Source organism: Nycticebus coucang, chromosome 9 (genome assembly GCF_027406575.1).
Source record: "Nycticebus coucang isolate mNycCou1 chromosome 9, mNycCou1.pri, whole genome shotgun sequence".
NCBI lineage: Eukaryota > Metazoa > Chordata > Mammalia > Primates > Lorisidae > Nycticebus > Nycticebus coucang.
Window position 1 is genome coordinate 48,094,391 of NC_069788.1, and position 22,898 is coordinate 48,117,288.

The window sequence follows — 22,898 nt, forward strand, 5'->3', positions numbered from 1 at the left end:
CCACAGGTGGAAAAGGAGGGATCTACACTCAGGCTGCAAGTTAAGTATGGGGGGTGTTCATCGAGGCCTCTAGGATAGTGTAGACAGGAGCTGTTGGTGGAGCTCCCAGCCACATAATTCCTCCTGTAGCCACATCTTCTGTGGGCTCTGACCGTTTTGTTCTACCCCAGGTGGTGACAGTCCCCAGGGATCCGATGTGTCTCTCATAGATGGTAAAGGTGAGACCCAAGGGCCTGATATGAGGATGGAGTGGGACAGAGGGGACACAGCTGGTCTGTGGGGATTCTTTGATGGGACATTTTGAGTATGTGGTGGGCTGGTCAGTGTCACCACTTGCTGTGAGTAGACAGGAGCTCTTGGTGGAGCTCCCAGCCACATAATTCCTCCTGTAGCCACATCTTCTGTGGGCTCTGACCGTTTTGTTCTACCCCAGGTGGTGACAGTCCCCAGGGATCCGATGTGTCTCTCATAGATGGTAAAGGTGAGACCCAAGGGCCTGATATGAGGATGGAGTGGGACAGAGGGGACACAGCTGGTCTGTGGGGATTCTTTGATGGGACATTTTGAGTATGTGGTGGGCTGGTCAGTGTCACCACTTGCTGTGACTAATCTGAATTTGTTCCTTATTTTTTTCTATAGCCTGAGACAGCTGCCTTGTGTGGAACTAAGTGTTCACACCTCCTCTTTGTGACTTCAAGAGTCTCTGACTTCTCTTTCTGCAAATGCTTCTGAATGGCTTTGCATCCCTGTTTGCCCAATGTGAGGAGGTGGTGAGGGCAGCTTACCGCCATGTCCATGGTGACCACTTGTCCCATACTGACAGCATAATTTCTTCCTGATTGTCTTACCTGTTGCAGAGAGGTGGGGGTGGAGGTCTCCATCCCTGTCTCAACTTCATGGTGCAGAGTTGCTTTCCTTCTGAAAATAAGAATTTGTATATAAATTGTTTTCTCAAAATTTTTCCATGAGAGAGGTAAGAAGTGAAATAAAAGGACAACCTGAGAACCTTGCAGAATTGGTTTTTGCTGTGCTGAGTCTGCTGCAGGTGGAGACAGTTAAAGGCCATGAGAAGCAGAGTGTGGATGGGGCCTGTGCCCAGTCAGTACTCAGTTCATCATGGGCTTCATGTGGTCACTACTTGGCAGGGTCATCCTCACTACTCCATTGTTATTGTTCCCTCGGTAGAATCTTTTCCCAGCAGGACCTGTGATCACAGAGGCTGACGCATAGCCCAGAGTAGCCCCTGCACACAGGAGTCTGTGATATGAAGAGAGAGAATTTTCACACCTGTCCAGCTCTTGCTCTCCTTCTAGGGCTTTTTCCTACATGGCATTTTCCATCTTTCCCCAACCTTTTAATTTTATTTTTAGTTTTTATGAGTACAGAATAGTTGTCTACATTTATGGAGTACATGTGATGTTTTGATGCACTCATACAATGTGTAATGATCCAGTCTGGGTAATCAGGATACCCATCACTTCAAACATTTATCACATGTACAAAACATTCTGAATTAGATTAGACTAAGTGTTTTCTTCTCATTATTTTGAAATACACAAATCAGTGTGTTTAAACTTTTTCTTTTGTGACAGGGTCTCTCTTTCTTGTATAGGCTGGAGTGCAGTGGCATCATCATAGCTCACTGCAACCTCAAACTTCTGGGCTCAAACATTCCTTCTGTCTCAGCCCCCTGAGTAGCTGAGACTGTAGATGCTTACCCCATGCTCAGCTAATTAAAAAAATTTTTTCTTTAGAGAGGGGCCTCACTATTGCCCAGGCTGGTTTTGAACTCATGGCCTCAAGTGATCCTGCCACAGGTATGAGCCACCGCATCCAGCCTATTGTTAACTATCATTGCTGTGTTGTGCTACTGAACACTACATCTCATTTCTTGTATCTAACTGTTTTTGTACCCATTAACCAACTTACTTCATTTATCCCTCTACGTTACCCTTCCCAGCCTCTGGTGACTACCATCCTATTTACTACCTCCATGAGATCAATTTTTTTAGCTTTCACTTGCCAGAGAGAACACAAACATTTGTCTTTCTGTCCCTGGCTTATTGCACTTAATACAGTGTCCTCTGGTTCTATCCACGTTGCTGCACCCAACCTTTTTAAAGGAACCAGTATCTGGAATTAGCAGAGAGGAGGGATCCCATCACTTTCCATCTTAGGTAAATTTCTTTTTCTGCTCTGCTCCTCTCTCCTCTCCTTGCCCATAGTTTTAGTAATCTTAGTACTGACTCCATTCCAAACTCATGGATTTCTAAAGCAAGCTCTAAGTTAGATTTATACTTGTTTGCAAAATTGAACCCATTGTTCAATTTCTCTCCTCAGGATTGTTCTGAGGAGAGAAATATCACTGTGTGCTGCAGTGTGCAGGAGGGTCAGTGTGGAAGGGAGGGTGAGCGAGACTACACACAGCAGAGGGGAGAAAAGCACAGGTGACACCAATGACCATGTGAGAAGTTTGTCAGATGTAGGACAGTGACTTGGCTTCTGGGAAACATCATTGAAGTAAAAAGCAGAAAAATTGCAAGCTTTGTGGAGCATGTGTTCTAGTGGGAAGAGACATACTATTCTGTGGGTTTTGTTGCAAAGGTGATAATTGAGGAAAGATTTGAAGGACATGATGAATTACCAACTAAGGATCCCTGGAGAAGTTCTTTCCAGGCAGAGGGGACCTTCAGCCCAAATGCACTGGAGCAGAAAGGTGTCTGCTTTCTGGGAAGAGCAGGAAGCCAGGAGGACTGGATGGAGAGTCACTGAGATGAGGTCAGAGTGGGGGCTGGAGCAAGTAAGCCTGGAGGGTCTGGGAAGGGTAAGGCCTTTGCTCTGAATGAGATGGGGAGTTAGAGGACAGTTTTGAGCAGAAGAGGGACATGGTGTGAAATCTTTTTTAAAAGGGTCTCTCTGGCTACTGAGCTGAGAACTGAACTGAAACGTGGGGGATGAGCAAGGAGTAGAGAAAATAGCGAGAAAATAGCAAGAAAAGGCCCCAGGGTTGCAGCGTGCAGATGGTGGCTGAGGAGTAGAAATCAAGGAAAGTGATGGGTTCTGGATACATTTTGGAGTTGGACTTTACAGTATCTCCTAGTGCATCTAGGACACCCAGGACACAAGAGTTTGTGGAGACCAGGCCTGCAGGGGACCATAGAACCTTCCAGAAGTGGAGTATGAGGAAGAGGAGTCCAGGAGGATACCCACAGCTGTGGGCTGTGTGAGCTGAAAATGCAATCCCATTTATAATAGCTGCAAAAAAAAAAAAAAAATACTAGGAATAAATTTAACAAGAAACTGAAAGATCTCTACGGAAACAAAACTACAAAAGTGAAAAGGGAGAAAGAAATGAGCTTCAAGGAGGATGGTGAAGAGGCTTTTGAAAAAAAAAGTCTGGAGGGGCCATGCAAACATTTTGAAAATACTATGATTCAATTAATCAAGCATATCCTACACAAAGTGGTTTCTATATTTAGACACAGGATAAACACTATGCACCACAGGTACCCCGAGTATTGTTAAAATCAGCAGTTAGAGCAGCATTAATAATTCTTGCCAAGAAAGAAAGAGAATGAGTATCAGGTAACCTAAATAACTAACAGCTAAGACAAGAAAAGGATAAAAGTGGCTGGAAACACAGAAAGACCAATGAAAAGGTTACACAAACAATGTCAAAGAACGAGAAGATATTTATACCTTTACACCACCTTCATGTCCGTCTCTTCTCAGTGTGAGGAAGACCCACTTCCAACTCTGGAGCCCGCCAACCTTTCTCTTTTGTTCTTAAATAAACTTTGTTATACTGAAGTCTGTGCAAAGTTACTTTTGCTTTCTATTCGTGCTGCTGGTGCTGCTCCTCTTTTGATTTCAGTTTCTACTCATTTTCTCTTTCTATTTAAGCCATACATTGGTTGAACTTACTAGTTCCACCAAACAATCAAATCAGGTCACATGGGTTCAGGGAACCAGGATCCAATTCCCCAAAAAAAACACTGTTGAAAAAATTGAACAGGACACAAGGAAATGGAAAGACATTCAGGAGAAGGAGAAAGATGGCTGACCAGACACATTGGCTGCCAAAGTGTGTCAGAAAGAAGAAATGTTTTAGAAAAAAAGCCAAAAAGACAGGGAAGAGCTTTGTTATGCTTGTGGGCTGACCACCTCTGTCTGGTCGAGAAACTGGGAATGCGTCCTCAGACGCTGTGTCTCATCCTTGGCTATAGCCCGGCTGCTACCAGGCTCATAGATCTATGTGGCCTTTTAAATGATTGTGTGCAGATGAAAATGGATTCAAATTAACACGTGGCTTATCTATCAAAGGAATAGAAGATTCCTTACATCACCTTCCAGTAGCTCAATTTAGTTTTGGGAAGGAGCAGAACAAGTGAAATGCGGACAATTGAAGAGAAGAAAACCCCATTTTGGACCCGTCTTTCTCCTTGACTACTGCTTACCCCCTGTCTTTCTCCTTGTTTTAACTTTGCTCTGAATTTATCAATAAAGACCAAAAAATTAGAATGCATATTTAGGAGCTTTATACCAAGAAATTTGCCTTGAAAGCTGCTATTCCATGGTGGGAAAAGTATAAGAAGTTCTTAACTGATTTTTTTCTTTTTCAGACAAGATTTTTAATGTCCTTAGATTTTGAAGGATAAGATAAATATAAACACATATCTGCGCATTATTTTTAGCAGTTGCGTGCATAAGAATAATGAGATTTGTATTTTGAGGGCTTTGTCATGTGGATGTTTTACCCCTGAAGTTGATTCCTCAGAGTATCTTTTATGGTAGGACTTTAATATTGTTGATCTATCACCTTAATGATATTACTTGCCCACACTTGAGCCCACCTGTGACCTTGTTATAAGCAGTGTTTGGACTCACCGTGCAAATGTCCACGTATCACCTAATTCAGCATGGTCATAGTGCCATAACTCAAGGAGGTTGAATGAAGTGAATGTAGACATGGCTCTTTCCCCTTCACCTCCTTTTTGAATGTAACAAATACTGTTTATGTCCCCTGTCCCCTTTCCCCTGGAAATGTGTTAGTAGTTTAAGATGAGCGACTGAGGGGACTGAGACAGCGAACCACACAGAGGCTGGCTTCTTTGTGTTTTATCTTCAGTTGTGCCGCTGGCTAGGTTACTTTAAGCACACTTTTAACAAGACAACCTCGTAGAAAATCCAACTGGCAGACTCAAGGAGTTCAGGAAACAGGACCACAGAGGATCCTGGACATGAGGTTGGATGTCTCACCTTACTGAAAAAGAGACACTGGACCTAAATGGTGCAGCATGGTTTTGTTCCTGCTTGGCCAAATTTCTCCACACCACAGTCAGCTAAGTCCCCTACTGCCACCTTTGAAAAACACGGAGAGCACTTATCCCGAGGAGAAGGTAGATTTGGAGTGAGCCATCATTGACATAATTCCTCTGATGGCTTTTAAAACAATGGATCCCTACGAACTACAGGAGATTCCTGGCACCAGCCCTCTCTGTTCTGCCATGATTCTGTGGACTCTGGTGTCTCAGAGGGAGCATATGCTGGAATCCCAGGGAACCTGTCTGGTTGGCATGGCTCTTCCCGAGGCCGTGATGGCATGAGCCAGTGTAGTGGAGGTGGTGCGGGGAGCCATCACCATTGGAATGGCAGCTTCCAGTCTCGGAAAGGCTGCTCCTTTCAGGAAAGGCCACCTACAGAGATGAGGGAAGAAAAGAAAGAAGACAAGGTGGAACAGTTGTGGTTTGAAGAAGATGAATTTCCTTTTTGAATCCAGAAGCTGGCAAACAGAATCAGCCATGCAGACCTTTTGGGACCCCTTCCGGAGTGTGGGAAAACCCACCTAGTGCCAATCAACCCTCTAAAATGCGGTTGTCAAATAAGTTTCCAGAGAGGATCCTGCTGCTGCCTTCTCGGCTGCATTGATCTCACCATCAAATGGGAACAAAGTGTCATCCACAGTCCAAGAGTGTATAAGAACCTGGTTCCTAAGCCTGTACCGCCTCTTCCTAAGCCAGTGCATGGAAAGCTAACAGAATGTGACACAAATCAGGGTCGCTTTCCTCTAGCCAGGAATGTGCTTTTACTAGTCCAATCACTGTCACTAAACCAGTGCTGCTGGCTGCTGGCGCAGTTCTGAGTTCCCCTAAAGAGAGTCCTTCCAGCACCACCCTCCAATTGAGATCAGCTCCTCTCGTCTGACCAAGCTGACAGGAAGAGTGAATTCCTGAAGACTCTGAAGGATGGCCGGAACAGAGATTTCTCGGAGAACAGAGACTGTGATAAGCCGGAGGATTTGGAGGATGACAGCACACCTGAACCAACGCCAAATGGAGAGGAAAGCTGTCTCCAGAATGGCCTTGCTCTCCCCATACTGGAAGAAAGGGAGGTTCTCCCACCCTCTCTGGAAGCAGAGCCCAGGTTATTGAAAGCAATGGGATGGCAGGAATATCCTGAAAATGATGAGAATCGCCTTCCCCTCACAGAGGACGAGCTCACAGAATTCCACATGAAGACAGAGCAGCCGAGAAGAAACGGCTTTGGAAAGAATGGCTTCTCGCAGAGCCCCAGTTCCAGCCAGTTCTAAAGCAGAGTTCGAGGATTCAGACACAGGAACCAGTAGCAGTGAAGCATCAGATGACGATGCCTGCAAGTAGCATATAAATGCTCACAGTAAAACCTGACCCAGTCTGTTTAGGGAGTATACACAAGTAATTGTTTTTTTCCTTTCTATTGTTTAATTCTTCATGCCCAAGGGAAATGATCATATCCCAAAGAGAGAGATGGCTTGTTTAGCTTTTGTGTTCTTTTCTGCTATCTGCTTAATAGAGAAGTTTGTGTGGTGGGAACGATTTTTAAAATACACACACACACAGAGTATATATGGGGCAGTGCACGGGTGGAAGCTGGCAGTGCGGAGAAGAGACCGCTGGTCTGGGCAGCAGCTTCTACTACCAGCCCTCGGGGCACTCACCCTGTGCTCAGGCAGTCATTGTCAATGACAAAGTGACTGTTGAAGTTATAATTGTATTAAATTAATGCTACTCATTTGGGTATTTTGATTAATTTTGGCTGCTCAGGTAACTTTAGCCCTTCACTAAGCTATGTGGGTTTTTTCTTTTCCTTTTTCCTCTTGGGTACAGCTGTAAAAAAAAAAGGATTTAGGTAATCCTTGCAGCCTTGATATTTAGGGTGGGTTTGTAAAATATAAATTTTTGTGAGATTTCAAAGATTAAGATTATTTTGATAACATTATTTACAGATTTATAAAAGATGTGGTTATCACAAGTCTGTTAAGGGGGAAAACTATTGCATAAAATAAGTAACTTGGAATAAATATGTTGCATCAGTCTGAAAAAAAAAAAAAGACATAGATCAGGTGTAATTCTGAGGGAGAATTGCCGGAACCTAGCAGAGGTTCTCTTGGAAGAAGTTGCGCAGAACAGGAAGGAGCGTGGTGCGTGTGTATCGGCGGAGGTGAACCCCTGAGAGGCTCGGAACCCAAAGTGAGCGTAGGTGGGGGAGCTGTGTCTCCCTCTCTCGCCCCTCTGGAAGTCAGCAGGCTTCTGAACTACTCAAGAACCTTTCTATCCCCATAGGTCCAAAAGCTGCTGCTGCTAGTGAATGGGGAGGTTCTTGAGGACAAAGCACCAGATTGCCAGTCCCCTCGGTATCACTTCCTGTCCCCACAGATCTGAGCTGAGACAGGCAGGCTCTGCTGCTTCTCCACCCACTGTGTGCCTTTGTCCTCTCCCAAGGAGCTTTAGCCTCTTAGTTTTCACCTCCTTTGTTCCCACACAAACATTTCCTCACCCTGGCCCAAACTGTGGGAGCAATAGGGTCCGGTGAGTCCTGGGGATCTGAGTTTGGACATTCTGGAACTACTAGAGATTCCAGAGAAAGGGACAGAGATGACCAGAGTGCCATCTCTCCATCATTCAGACTCTGCTCCTTTCCACCTGCCCCACCCCACCCCAGCTCCCACTGCTGCCAAGAGAGGTGATTGGGTTGAGATTCTCAGAAGCAACTGTTTCCACTCTGTTGGTGCATCCATCACACCTGGGCTTCCACAGGGAGTGGGGTTCACACCATTCCTGTTAAAGACCTGCAGGTCTTAAGGGGTGCTTGGTCTGTGAGCTCCCTGCCTTCCTGCCCTCTCTGCTGCTGCTCACCTGCTCATCCAGCAGAGCAAGGCACACCTCACAGCAGAGGGACATCAAGCCTGCTTGAACACTCCATAGGCAACTGGGGACCAGTACTCTTCTCCCTGGTGTGGTCAAGGTTTGAACCTGGGGGACCTGGAGACAGGCCCAAAGGGTGGATCTCTCATTCCCAGGACTTGACTGTGTTGCTTGGGGGCACAGAGGGGAGATTTCTGTGAACTCGTCTTAGGAGGTGGAGGAGTCCACAGGGGCAGAACCGAGAGGAGAGTGCCGTGTGGATCCCAGACACAGTGCACTCGTGGAGCAGCCTTCTCCCACAGGAAAGCCGGGCTCTAGGACCAGGGTGGAATCAGGACAGGGTAGCTCCCAGGCTGCAATGCCACTGCTGGGGAACTTGGCTGGTTTGAGCTGCTGCCTGTGGCCAGAGACTGGAAGGTGACCTCTGAGTAGGGAAGGGGGGAATAGGAATAGGCTGGCCTTTGGGATCCAGAGGAAGGGGTCGGATACCTGGGCCAGGCTCATTGCTGAGTTCCTTGTAACCATAACTATCTTCAGAAGCTAAGTCTTCCACAAATTCTCCAAGAATGCCATCTACTTGGCTGACAGAAGAGGGGCCAGCTCTCTGCCCCTGACCTCATGGCCCCTGGCCCTTGTACAGTGGCTCCTCCTATTGAAACTGCCCTTGATAAAGTTAATAAAAGACCATAAATAGGAATTGTGGTAGGGACCTAAACTCTGCAAAGGTATAGGCATAGTTAATAAATATATACTCATACATAGGGGTGCCCATAAAGTTCGTGTGCAATTTAAAATTGCACCCTTTTAAAATTGCATATGAACTTTATGGACACCCTGTATAACCAGCCATTTTCCTCTTACTCTCTTTCCTATGATTGGTCACTACTCAGGAGTCACATAGCTGTTGGTCATAAAGATTTTTAGCTTTCTTCTTTGCTCCCATAGATCACACCACCTTTGTGAAACCTAAGGCTGGTCCTTGAGGTATCTTCCAGACTCTGCATTCTAGTGGACCATCTGATCCAACCAGTCCAGTGACCCATATCAAGGAACTGACTCAAATAGTCTTGCAATCTGGGTACTGACTCAGTGTAAGAAGACAATTTTCGCTTCCCAACCCTCTGAGTTTATCTGCAGCCAATCAGCAGACCCAATTCCCTAGCCCTTTGCTGGCCAAACTATCTTAAAAAACGCTGGCCCCCCAAATACTTGGAGAGATGAATTTGAGAAATTCCTCACATCTCTTCGTATGGTGCCTTGTGATATTAAACTCTTTCTGTTCTGTATCCTCTCCTGTCTCAGTGTATTGGCTTCTTCTTGAGTGGCAGCAATGAACCTGGTTGGACAGTAATACTTTTGTAGGCAATGAAGAGGCAGACACTCGGTGAGCTAAGTGCTGTGACCAGAGGCCAGACTGGGATATGGCCATAAGATCCTAGCACAGGGCGTGGGATCCTGGAACTAACTCCCCAGGCTGGGCCCTTTAGAAACTGCCGTTAGCTCTTCTCTCTCAGGACCCTAGAAACTCCTGTGTGCTCTGCACACACAGACACACACCCTCTCATAGCAACCTTCTCATTTCTCTCTCCTCCCTGGCTTTTCCCTCTCTCCTCCTGTTCCCTCTTCTCGTATGATCCATTGCTTCCCTTTTCTCTTCTCTGGAACCTCCCTCCTTCCTGGACCTAAGGCTGCTGTCTTGAGATCTGTGAGACTCAGGGGCAGTTCCTGGCATGAGCAGCTTCCTCCTGCAGAAGCAGCAGCAGCAGGAACAAGGGAGGGGACCAGAAGTCCAAGGCCCCATCCCGGAGGCTGAGGGACTGGGTCTTAGGGCACTAAGGGTTTGGGGGTAGGTCAGCCTCAGACCTGATGCTGTTATTTTTGCCAGAAGGTCTCCCTCTGCCCTGGGACCAAAGTCCAGAGACGCCCAGACATAGGAGGGAATGTCAGTGTCACATGGATTTTGGGAAGCTGAGTGCAGTCAGGGCCTGACTTGAAATTGAGAGGCCTATGTAAGCAGAGCTCTGTCCAGTGGCTGGGACAGAGGGAGAGTGAAGTGGTCCTGGCTGTGGACGTGGGGAGCCGGGTCCTCTGTCCTCAGCCCTGCGGCCACATGACGGCACCACTGTACTAGCTCTGAGATTCTGATTGAGCATCTGGACAGACGGGGCTGTGGGTTGAGTAAGCAGAGATCCCTGACCCCGAGGTCATCCACGTGAGGATGAAACCCCCTCCTTAGCAGCCCACAGGAGTCAGGCTGGATTTGCTTATCCTGCAGGGTGAGCGCAATGATGGGTAAGAAGATCTGCGTCCAGAATTCTTACTGTAAATGTGACTCCCACAGAATCCAGCCAGGATGAGAGTCCAGGGCCTGAGTTGACTCTGCCTTGACACCTCTGACTTTTGTGGGGTTGCCAAAAATGTAACTCGGACACCTGCAGAAATTTCAGTGATTGTAGCCAAATCCAAAATATTTACATACAGTACTATTTCTTATGTCTCTGGCTGTGTTTTCTTAAGGGCAGAAAACACAATGAAAATTGTAAAGCTCCTCTGGAAATTCTCAAATCCTTTTTTATACCTAGAGAACCATGCCTTTTTCATATCTTTTTGGGCCTAGAGAGCAGGACACAGGGAGAAGGATCTGGAGATGTCACCCTCCCTTGGATCAGCAAGCACACAGGTGTCTGGGCACCTTCCCCTCCTTCCCTTTCAGCAGGATCCACTCTGCAGCGATCCTGGAAGCTGCAGTTCCACACGACTTCCCAACGCCTCATGTCAGGAGTAACTCTGTCCGTTATCTTGTTTTTCACAGATTTCTTTCCTTTGTTTTCTGTCTTTTGACTACTAGTGCAGACAGACAAGATCCTCTAAAACCAGGTGAAAGACACTACTGATGAAACTGAAGGATTGTGAAGGAACGATGGCAGATACAGACAGAAACAGAAACGAAGGACAGAGAGACAAAGGACAGAGAGACAGAATAGAGGAAGAAACACCTGCAGAGAGAAAGTGATATCCATCCATCCCTCCACCCACCCACCCACCCACCCATCATCAACCTGTCTCCTTGCAAGGTGGGCACTGTCACACTTAAGCCCTGATGGAAATCACAAGCTTTTCCTTGTCGACTCTTCCCTGGGCTTGTTTGTCCAGCAGGTTGATGTGTTTGCTGAGGTCCAGCTGCACTCTGCCCTGGGTGCTGAGCATCAGAATCTGACAGGAACCGACCCCTGGGACCCACTCACATGGTCCTGTACCTGGCTGTGAGACAGCCTCAGCTTCCTAAGGGTCTTCTTTCTGGTCTGTGGGGAAGGTCCCCGGCCCACCTCCCTAGTGACACCTGGGAGAATCTGTCATCCTGGAACATCACTGTCTTTAAATCGAGGGCAGATTTTTCCTCTTTTACCCCATGTCCATCACACACTAAATATCCTTTCCATAAATTTCTCATTTAGAAGTTGTTTCAAAAGGATATGGTTGTAACTTCAGGAATGAAGAGAATCCTAAAAATAAGGAAAGTTCACAGTAAAGGGCCTTCTTTTCTTTCTTTCTTTCTTTTTTTCCTCTGAGAGTAACAGATCTTTATAATAATGATAGTCATTTAAAGATTTGGGTATAAATCATGCAGCCCAATACTGGTACAGCTCTGACATAATGTTCCATCAAAGTTCATGTGTCCAGGTCCTCCCAAAGACAACAGTGAAAAATCTTCTGACAAATTCTATTCATTAGTCCATAGTTGAAGACAACAAAGGCAGATTCTATGGCAAAATTATGAAGTCATCAGAATGAATCTTTCCAGGCCTGTTCTTAACATTTCTTCTTCTTTTTCCAATAGCAATCATAGTTTCTTCTTCTTTTTTTTTTTTTTTGCTTTCTAACTTTTTAGACTGAAACTTTCTTTTTTTTTTTTTTTTTGAGTACTTCAGAGTTATTTATTGGACCACTGTCTTAAACTTCTAGGGCTGCCATTACAAAATACCACAGACTGGGGAACAAAACAACAGTAATTTATTTTCTTACAGTTTTGGCTAGAGGCTGGAAGTCCAAGATCAAGGTATTGGCACATTTAATTTCTTCTGAGGCCTCTCTTCTTGGTTTGCAGTTGGCCGCCTTCTTGCTGTGACCTCTCACGGCCTTTCCTTTGTGTGTGCACATCCCCAATGTCTGCTGCTCTTCTTAAAGGGGCATCTGCACTACTGGAATAGAGCCCTCCCTTATGGCCTCATTTAGCCTTAATTACCTTCTTAAAGGCCCTATCTCCAAATACAATTACTTTGGGCATTAGAGCTCCAACATATTAATTTTGGGGAAGGGCACATTTCAGTCTATAACACTTTCCTGCATCCACCCCATAGCATCCATTTCATTGACACCTCTCAGAGGCTTCAAGAGATTGGAATTCTAATGTGCAAGTCAGGTTCATAGCATTGTTCTTTATCTTATCTTATTATACCTTTCCCCTCATAGCTGCTCCTTAAGCAGCTCTCAAGGTTCATTTGGATATTTGAAAATGATCACAGGTATCACCTGCACTTTTCAACATTCTAGACTGAAACTTTCTAAAAAAGTGTTCTATTTTGCAAAACAAATGACCTCCCATTAGCAATTTGAAAAGAACAATAAACATATATTATGTCACACTGTTTCTGTGGGTCAGCATGGAAGCGTGGCTGAGCTTGGTGGTCTCTGGTGACCTTTCTTTCTTTCTTTCTTTCTTTCTTTCTTTCTTTCTTTCTTTCTTTCTTTCTTTCTTTCTTTCTTTCTTTCTTTCTTTCTTTCTTTCTTTCTTTCTTTCTTTCTTTCTTTCTTTCTTTCTTTCTTTTTATTAAATCATAGCTGTGTACATTAGTATGATCATGGGGCACCATACACTTGGGCCTTCTTTTCTGAGTTCTCCTAGAATACGTCATGTTCACGTATCATCTGTGTTTTGTTGGTTTGATTGGTTGGTGGCTTCCATTTCCCCTGATTTTATTGCAAGGAGCAGAAACACTGCTCAGTAAACAAGGACTTTAGAAAATGCTGGTGTTGGGCCCTGCTCTCAGGATTCCACACAGCAGGAGGAAGTGTGTGTCTCCTCCCCAGTGCCTGAGCTGCCCACGGATGGCGTGTGGATTCCTCACTGTCTTTCCTCATGTCCTCCTGGAAGAGGACGGTGCTCCAGGAAATGTCTCAGTGGCTTTGGCCCCCAGTTCTTCTGAGTTCACTGCGCGTAAACAGACACTTTGACTTTTCTATTTGATTCAGTATCTGAAAATGAACTGAGTTTTCAGTGCTTTCCCTCCAGAGAGTAAACTGCAGAGGAAACCTGTTCAAATCTGAACTTTATGAATCAAAAAGCCAACTGTGAGGTCCTTCAAGACAAATCAAGGGAATTCTCTGATGTCAAGTTTCATGTGCAATTGTGCTATGAAGCTCATAGCATCCGTCTTCATCTCTGGTGCATAGCAGAATGAGCCATCTTGGGGACCATAGAGGAGGCAGTGAGCCACACAGCATTTGGGAGCATCAAGAAAACCCTCAGGAAGAATGTTGTCCCAGGACCTTCCTTAAGCAGCTTATCCCTGAAGAAATCCTGAAGTCTTAGAAATCATCTAGAACAAAGATATTCATGTCTCCAATTAAGAAAATGACTTGCCAGTAATCCAGCCCCCTTTGGGGAAGCTACTAGACCATATTTTCTGAATGTGGACAAGTCATTGCCATGTAGAAATTGGAACTCTTCTGCAAAGGGTTGGGCCACAGTGAGAGGATGTGGTTGATACCACCACTCACTGCTCATTCAGTGATTGCCCTTTTTAACTAATGCACCAGTGATAGGGACACTTTGCCCTTTCTCTGCTGTAACAAGTTTGTTACAATACATCATCTCTTGTGGTTGATTTTTCAGTGAAGGGTGGCAAAAATGGGATAATTGGTGCCTGCACTCCACATTTTAAAGAAGTTCTTGGAATCTCTCCTGAGATGTCTACGGGAGGTGGCACCAGTGGGAACTAGGCCTTGTTCCCCTGCCATGCCGTGTGCCCAGTTGAGGAAGACTAGAAGCCGGGCGTTATGGGCAGTCTGCTGGCCCGGGAAGAAAGGTCTAACAGGACAGTGACAGGCAGGAAGGAGGAATGCACACGTGTGGCCAGGCTCTCCTGGTGTCCTGCTCCCATTCCTCTGATCGTTGCTATTACTCTGTCAGCTCCTGGGGAAATTTCCTGAAGGACACAGGACAAGGAAACACGATTCCTGGCTCCTATCTTTGGTCAGCCTTTCCTGTTGTTCAGGCAAATCCTGGCAGATGGGGAACTAGTCGCGCTGATTTCTTATCCCCACTTTACCTCCCAACCTCCAACTTAGAAGTCAGGACCAATGGAGTGGATGGGCCTTAAATGAGCCGGAGTGAGAATGTTTCCTACCTGAGCTTTGGGGTCTGTTAGTGAGGGTGGGAATCAAATGGCCAGCACTACATTTCAGGTGTAAAACATACTGCCCTTAAAAAAGGAATGAAAATGATTTTATTCTCTTATTGACTTTGCCATCACTTGACACGTAGCGGTTTTCTATATGGTGACGACTGTGAATAATGCTGCAGTGAACAGGAGGGAGCATAGTTTCGAGGAGGGTCCCCTCCAGCATCGCTGCTTGCTCTGTTCCTGCCTGGAAGCTCCCCGGGGATACATGGCCTGAAGTGGAGTTATCCTTGGGGATGAGATTGCGGCATCAGGGTCCCTTATCTGTACAGGCCCCTCCTAATGAATGGTCACTCACTACATATCTCATTTTCTATTTATGTTTTTATACTCCTTTTACTAACCCCCCAAACTGTATAATCATTGGCCCCACACACTTTGGACCCCCCATTTACTCTGTAGAGATGTCCATGTCAGTACATTTCACAAATGCCAAGTCAGCCACCCTCTTTCCACTGCCCCAGTCACTCGATACCCTCTTCTGAGCACCTATTACCACCAGCTGCTCTTGTGTCTCTCCAGAGATTCATTATGCATAAACTCTTATGCTGTTGTTTATGAATACAATGTTATTCCCACCTCCACATAAGGTTTTTGAATTGCTGAGGGATTTCTTGAAATGTCGAGGGTCACAGATTGGAACCAATGTCTCAGGACCTGGGACTCACTGCAGTCCTTCATGGTAACAGCTGGGCTATGGAGACTTCATTTGTAAATTCCTTCACAAAACTTAAAATAAATTTTGCCCTGATGTTTTTGATCTGATTTCATCTGAGCCCATGTTCACCTGGGTCTCATGCCCTGCTCCCACCCCAACCCTAATGTCGCCCTCTATGCGTCTTGCCCCTCTAGGTCTGATGTACGCAATAGAAAATAAGGTGAAAAGGAACATAGTGTCTTGACCCAGTCAATGCCCAGTGGACTTTAAAACATTGAGGTTCTTCATGAAGCACAAAATGGAAGCCCTGTATATATATATATAAATGTAACGATGACAAAAATGTGTGAGTGGTAATTTTCTTACTTGGCAAAAGAACGGAGGTGGCTTACCTTATAATGCACAATTATAGTGGGACAATTGAAAATAAGCACAACAAAAATCAACCTTATAAAGTGAAGAGCTCGATGCCCTGTTTATGTGGGAGACAGTCCAGAGTTACAATCAGCACTAGCTGTGCTTTTCAGCTTTCTGGCACCTAAAGCAGTAAGACAAATGGGGAAATGTGCTAATCTACCTGAAGAAAAAAATAAATCCTTATGATGTATTCAAGGAAAAAGTTAAGTAGGTTTGTGCATCAAATGTCATTGCTTACAAAAGTAAAAATTATTATTCTCCTTTTTCATGTGGGAAAAAGAAAAGTATTTATATTGTAATCTCTAAAAAACATAATTTTTTTCTCTTTTTTGATGACAGAGTCTCACTCTGTCGCTGGGCTAGAGTGCCTTGGTGTCATCAGAGCTCACAGCAACCTCAAATTCCTGGGTTTGCTCAGGCTGGTCTTGAACTCCTGAGCTCAAGCAGTTCTGTCTTGGGCTCCCAGAGTGTTAGGATTATAGGCATGAGTCACCATAAATCTTTTTTTTTTCCTTTTTTTAACCACTAGACTACAGGTACATAAAATTGTTTTTATTTATTTATTTATTTTTGAGACAGTCTCCCTATGTCACCCTTGGTAGAATGCCGTGGTGTCATAGCTCACAGCAACCTCAAACTCTTGGGCTTAAGTGATTCTCTTGCCTCAGCCTCCCAAGAAGCTGGGTCTACAGGTGTCTACCAGAATGCCCAGCTATTTTTTTGTTGTAGTTGTCATTGTTGTTTAACAGGCCTGGGCTAGGTTCAAACCTGCCAGCCCTGGTGTATGTGGCTGGTGCCCTAAACTGAGATATGGGCACTGAACCAAGAATATGAGACTTTTTAAGAGTATAGATTAAATGGGATTCTGAAATATAAAGAGGATCAATTGAAAATGGACAAGGGTAGATGATATAGGGTCATTTCCAAGCCCTTTGTGTGTACCATGGAGAATAGCAAAGTCGAGATGTTCCCACTACTTTTCAATTTCACTCAGAAGAGAACTTCTTGGTTCAAATTGATATACAGTCACAAACCATATTTACCATATTTGAAATACTGAGGAAGCAAGTTTTGTCCTAATTTTATAGAAAGATGATGAAAAATAATAATTACTAAACTAAAGGGGGTTTTAGGCAGCGCTTGCAGGTATTATGGGTTTTTCTTCTACTTATTAAAGGGAAAGTTCTGTGCTGGACGTGGTGGCTCATGCCTTTAATTCTAGAACTCTGGGAGGCTGAGATGGATGGATTGCCTGAGCTCAGGAGTTTGAGACCAGCCTGAGTAAGAGGGAGAGTCCATCTCTAAAAAATAACTGAGCATTGTGGCAGGTGCCTGTAGTCCCAGCTACTCGGGATGCTGAGGCAGGAGGATAGCTTGAGCTCAGGCGTTTGAAGTTGCTATGAGCTATGATGCCATGGCACTCTACTGAGGGTGACAAAGTGAGACTCTGTCTCAAAAGAAAGAAAGGTGGGAGGAATGTTTCTTTTTTTTTTTTTTTTTGTAGAGACAGAGTCTCACTGTACTGGCCCTCGGGTAGAGTGCCGTGGCGTCACACGGCTCACAGCAACCTCTTAACTCTTGGGCTTACGCGATTCTCTTGCCTCAGCCTCCCGAGCAGCTGGGACTACAGGCGCCCGCCACAACGCCCGGCTATTTTTTGGTTGCAGTTTGGCCGGGGCTGGGTTTGAACCCGCCACCCTCGGCATATGGGGCTGGCGCCCTACTCACTGAGCCACAGGCGCTGCCCGGGAGGAATGTTTCTAAAAATCCCCGTCTGGGAGGAATTGTCATCACTTTGATTTTTCTCTCCCCATTGATCCATCGGTCCCCATTGCATTTCGGTAGTGTTTTCAGAATGGCTGTGTTTATCCATGATTCACAGATGAACAAAAAAGTCTCCAGGAGTAGAGAGATTCTCCTGAAGTCACAGCAATTGAGTGGTGGAATTAGTGACAAGCATATGGTACCTTTGGTCGCTAGGACAGTTCTTTGGGTGCCACAAAAATCACAGCCTGTGATTCCCCCTTTATGTGGTTCTTTACTTAACCAGAGAAGGTTAAGAACACACGTTGAGAATGAAATGCCAGAGCCCTAAGCCCTTGCCTTAAATTTGCTGAGCCGGGGGATGGAGAGAGAAAGGCTGCCACTGATTCTCTTAATTCCAACTTCCACTGTCAGTCACTCAGCTAAGAGCAGGTAGTTTTCTCTTTTGCACTTGAAGCATCAGCAAAGATGACAGAGAGCCCCACATCTACCATGGGAAAGACAAGAGTCCCTCCCACTCCCAGAACCATGTCCAAGTCTTCTAATTTCATATGGTGTTCTGCACATATAACTATTTCCCCTCCCTCTAAGCTCCAGTTATCACAAGGTAAGTGCAGCAACAGCAGAGAGGAATTAGTGCTGAGTCTGACTCTCTGGCAGAGGTTCTGAGCGAGACTTTATTAACTGCCACTGACTCAATGCAGACTCTTTCCTAAGGCCCCTCTCATCTCAACTGAATCAAGGTTTATTTTACCCTGGGACCACTCCAGTTCCTTATCAGAAATCATAAAGAATGTCAAATCCAGAATTGGTGCTTATAGCTCAGTGGCTAGGTAGCCAGCCATATACACTGGGGCTGGTGGGTTCGAACCAGCCTGAGCCTGCCAAACAACAATGGCAACTACAACAAAAAAATGGCTGGGCATTGTGGCAGGCGCCTGTAGTCCCAGCTACTTGGAAGGCTGTGGCAAGAGACTCACTTAAGCCCAAGAGTTTGAGGTTGCCGTGAGCTGTGATGCCATAGCACTCTACTGAGGGCCACAGAGTGAGACTTGGTCCCCCCCCCCCAAAAAAAAAGTCATGTCAAGCTCCTGGGGTCCCTGATGGAAGTGACAGTAGATCGTTTTAGCGTAGAGGTTTGGAGTGACCAGAGCCTCATAGATCTCCTTAGCACTTCTCCAGATGGCCCGAGTCTCCTGGGCAGAATGTATCAGTGGTCTAGGATTCACCTCTGACATTTACAGTTTCTTGTTCTTGGGCTTCCAGAAGTGGTCTCTGGTCAAGATGGAGGAAAAGGACACAGGGACACAAAAGCTCTGACTGCCTGATGATGTCACCTCACTTCCACTCAGTGATGACACAGATGTTTCACTCAATTCTTGATGATGTGGCCAAGGTAAGTAAAGGCAATTCAAATTAATTAAAGGTAATTCAAAAATATTGGGAGGTGCCTTGAACAAAGTTCCATGGAAGGGTAGCTGTCCCTCTACACTCCTTATGTATGTGTTTTGGGGTTTCTTTATGTCCCAAGGCAGCAAGACCCTAAGCTGGGATCCTCCAGTGTTAGGGTCTTAGCCCTGCCCAAATGAGCGCTGGATTCTGGAGAGACTATGAGACCTTCTAAGTATTGGGACAATTTAGTGCTGAGTTCTGAATCCAGGAAGTCAGTCTCTGGCCAGGGAGGCTTGTGTCACTCTTTCTGGTCCACAGCTTGCTCTTCCAGGCTTCTGCCTTCTCCTGCCTCCTGGCCTGGTAAATTCCACTGCGTGGTTAGCCCATCCATACCTCCAACCAGATTTTCAAATAAGTATTTTTCCCCTGATTTTCTAGTTGTACTAAATGGGAGGTGAGTTCCAAATTACCAAGTTGGCAATTGCTGGAAACCAAGTACAGCCTACAATTCTATATGACAGCATTACATACTAAGAGAGAAGCTCTGGAATATTGGCTACTTAAGGATGTTAGCTTGGAGGGAATGAAAACAAAATGGAGGCTCTTTTCAGTGCCTCACAGAATACTTCAGGATGAAGCTGAATATCTCTTTCCCGGCCACTGGCTGCCAGCAGCTCATTGAAGTGGATGAAGAACGCAACCTTTGTACTGTCTATGAGAAGCGTATGGCCACAGAAGTTGCTCCTGATGCGCTGGGTGAAGAATGGAAGGGTTATGTGATCTGAATCAGTGGTGGAAAAACAAGCGAGGTTTCCCCACAAAGCAGGGTGTCTTGACCCGTGGCCGGGTCCGCCTGCTGCTGAGTAAGGGGCATTCCTATATAGACCACAGGGAACTGGAGAAAGGAAACTCAAGTCTGTGCAGGTTGTGTTGTGGATGCTAATCTGAGCGTTTTCAACGTGATTAATGTAAAAAAAGGAGAGCAGGATAGCCCTGGACTGACCGACACTACAGTATCTTGGTGTCGAGGGCCCCAAATTGCTGGCAGAATCTGTAAACTTTTCAGTCTGTTCAAAGATGATGATGTTTGCTGATATGTTGTGAGAAAGCCCTTGAAGAAACAAGATGAGAAACTGAGGCCTAAGATTCAGCGTCTTGAAACTCCCCGTGTCCTGAAACATAGATGCTGGTGGTGTATTGCTCTGAAGAAACAGTACTAAGAAAAATAAGGAAGAAGCTGCCGAATATGCTAAACTTTTGGCCAAGAGAATGAAGGAGGCCAAAGAAAATCTCCAGGAACAGATTTCCCAGAGACGCAGGCTGTTCTCTCTGAGAGCTTCCACGTCTGAGCCCAAATTCAGTTAAAAATAAGATTTTTTGAGTAACAAACAAATGAGATTATTAAAAAGAAAAACAAAATGGGGGATAATATCTACCCCATGATTCAATTTTATGCCAATAAAATAACTTCTCCCATTCAAGCACTAACCAGGCCTGACCTCACTTAGCTTCTGAGATCAGATGAGATCAGGCACGTTCAGGATTGTATGGCCGTAAACAATAAATGATAACTTCTAAGAAAAATATCCATGTCTATAACTTATACACATAGCTATAATGTGCGAGGATGGTCTGGAGATGCTTCTCATCACCATCATCCAGGAGCCACAGAGTGTGAAATGAGAACCAGAGACCTGAAATTTGTTAGGAGGCTCTCTGAGAGGAAGTAGAGTAAGTAACACTCTACATGAGCGAGTCAGAACGAAGAGTCTCATGTGTGTCCTTCTGAAAGTGGAGTCACTCCTCTGCTGGCTGAGTGCTACTTGGTGCTCTGCTCCTTGGGGCTGTGATGAGCCAGAAGAAATCCTGAGGTGTGGAAGGGGCTGGAAATATGGCTTTGCTCCATCTGACCTTTAGGGATCCCACTGCAAATGGGTGATTTTCAGTGTTACTTCCTTGTTCCTGGCAGAGCTGAGGACAAGCCACAAACCCTCGAGAGGGGTCAGGTAGACAGGCCAGATTGGCACAGAGCCCACTGCTTGGTCAAGTGGCCATTTTTCCTGGTTCAGAAGAGGTTAAGGGAAGAGAGGAGGCTGCTGGGAAGTAGCAGGAAGGTCAAGCAAGTGCAGGTGACCATAGAGGTTGGAGGCTGGAGACCCAGCAACTCAGCTCTGCTATTCCCTCTGAGCTCCAGGGTCCAGGGAAGGTCCTTGTCACCAAGGGATTTCAGCTGTTGTGACTATCTCTGGACTCCATATGCCCCTAAACTCCATGAGGATTCTAAACAATGGAGATCAGGTACACAGGGTTTCCTATTGAGTCTCATATTGGATTACGTTTATTAAAAATATCAGCCCTTTAGGTTTTGATTTTTAAAAAAGTTTCCTAACCTTAGTTTACTTATTATTTCAGAATCTTCTCATCCTTTGAGTTCGTACAATTTTCTTTTATTTATTTATTTAGTTTTTATATTTTTATTTATTTTTTTATTGTTAAATCATAGCTGTGTACATTAGTGCAAGGGTACAATGTGCTGGTTTCATATACAATGTGAAATATTCTCATCAAGCTGTTCAATGTAGCATTCATGGCATTTTCTTAGTTATTGTATGTAGACATTTGTATTCTGCATTTAGTAAGTTTTGCCTGTACCCATTCTAAGATGTACCGTAGGTGTGGCCCCACCCATTACCCTCCCTCCACCCTAACCTGAGCCCTCCCTTCTTCTTCCTTGGCCCTTTCCCAATATTCTTGTGCTATAGTTGGGTTATAGCTTTCATGTGAAAAGTATAAATTAGCTTCATAGTAGGGCTGAGTACATTGGATACTTTTTCTTCCATTCCTGAGATACTTTGCTAAGAAGAATATGTTCCAGCTCCATCCATGTAAACATGAAAGAGGTAAAGTCTTTAAGGCTGCAAATCTTTAAGTCTTTAAATCTTTCTTTAAGGCTGCATAATATTCCATGGTATACATGTACCACAACTTGCTAGTCCATTTGTGGGTTGATGGGCACTTGGGTTTCTTCTAAGACTCAGCAATTATGAATTGGGCTGCAATAAACATTCTGGTACAAATATCTCTTTTATAATGTGGTTTTTGGTCTTCTGGATATATACCTAGTAGAGGAATTGTAGGATCAAGTGGCAAGTCTATTTTTAGCTCCCTAAGTTTTCTCCAAACATCTTTTCAAAAGGAACGTATTAGTTTGCATTCCCACCAGCAGTGTAGAAGTGTTCCTTTTTCTCCACATCCACGCCAACATCTCTGGTCTTGGGATTTTGTGATATGGGCTAATCTCACTGGAGTTAGATGATATCTCAAAGTAGTTTTGATTTGCATTTCTCTGATGATTAAGGATGATGAGCATTTTTTCGTATGTCTGAGGGCTGTGCACCTGTCTTCTTCAGAGAAGTTTCTTTTCAAGTGCCTTGCCCACCGTGAGATGGGATCACTTGTTCTTTTCTTTCTAGCTGGAGAGTTCAAAAGGTCTCCAGCAACCATATATTAGGAGTCTACTGGTAGCTCAAGTGTGGCTTGAGCACCTCTGGTGCTCTGAGGAGTCAGAAAGGCCTGTCCAGTAGGAGGTTTGGAGCAAGAGTGTTGATGCCTCTTTCCTCACTCTTCACCACTAGACTCTGGTCACCCCAGTCTCTGGTAGCCCCTCTGGCAGTCTCTGTTAACCCAGTCTCTGTGGCCTAGTTCTGACCAATAAGCAAATGTGCCAGGGCTATATGCCTGCCAGAGTCAAAGTAAGGTCACTGCCTCCTTCTCATGGTTACCACTGACTGCCACCATCTGGCAGGGGAAGCTGAATTCTGCCTGCCTCAGGCACTCAATGGCAGCTGAAGAAAGTTCCACCTGAGCTCAATCTAAACTTAAGGCTATCCAGACAGCAAAAGAATTTCTCCCTCAGCCACCGCACCTTTGTTGGCACTGTTCTGCAGCTCTGGTATCCCTATAGGGCGAGGTCTGGTTCCCTCTGGCAGACCACAGAGTTGAGGAGATGACTTTCCAAAATTA

The 22,898-nt window shown here is 45.2% G+C and overlaps 1 protein-coding gene and 2 pseudogenes across 4 annotated transcripts in view; all 3 read left to right on the top strand.

Moving 5' to 3' along the window:
- The window catches only part of LOC128594084 (popy Class I histocompatibility antigen, A-1 alpha chain-like), a 104,521-nt gene extending 103,512 nt beyond the window's left edge, over positions 1–1,009 (top strand). For 2 of the 4 annotated variants that reach the window (XM_053602614.1, XM_053602615.1), the window contains 3 exons: positions 171–218; positions 434–481; positions 640–1,009. In XM_053602614.1, the coding sequence (XP_053458589.1) occupies positions 171–218; positions 434–481; positions 640–644 (101 nt within the window). In that variant the 3' untranslated portion in view covers positions 645–1,009. Of the gene's footprint in view, positions 1–6; positions 40–170; positions 219–433; positions 482–637 lie in introns of all 4 variants that reach the window. The other 2 variants (XM_053602616.1, XM_053602617.1) reach the window with 2 other exon arrangements.
- A 4,165-nt stretch (positions 1,010–5,174) lies between these two features.
- On the top strand, positions 5,175–6,659 carry LOC128594082 (vasculin-like protein 1; annotated as a pseudogene).
- Positions 6,660–19,507: 12,848 nt separating this feature from the next.
- LOC128594684 (40S ribosomal protein S6-like) lies at positions 19,508–20,240 on the top strand (annotated as a pseudogene).
- Positions 20,241–22,898: the final 2,658 nt, after the last annotated feature.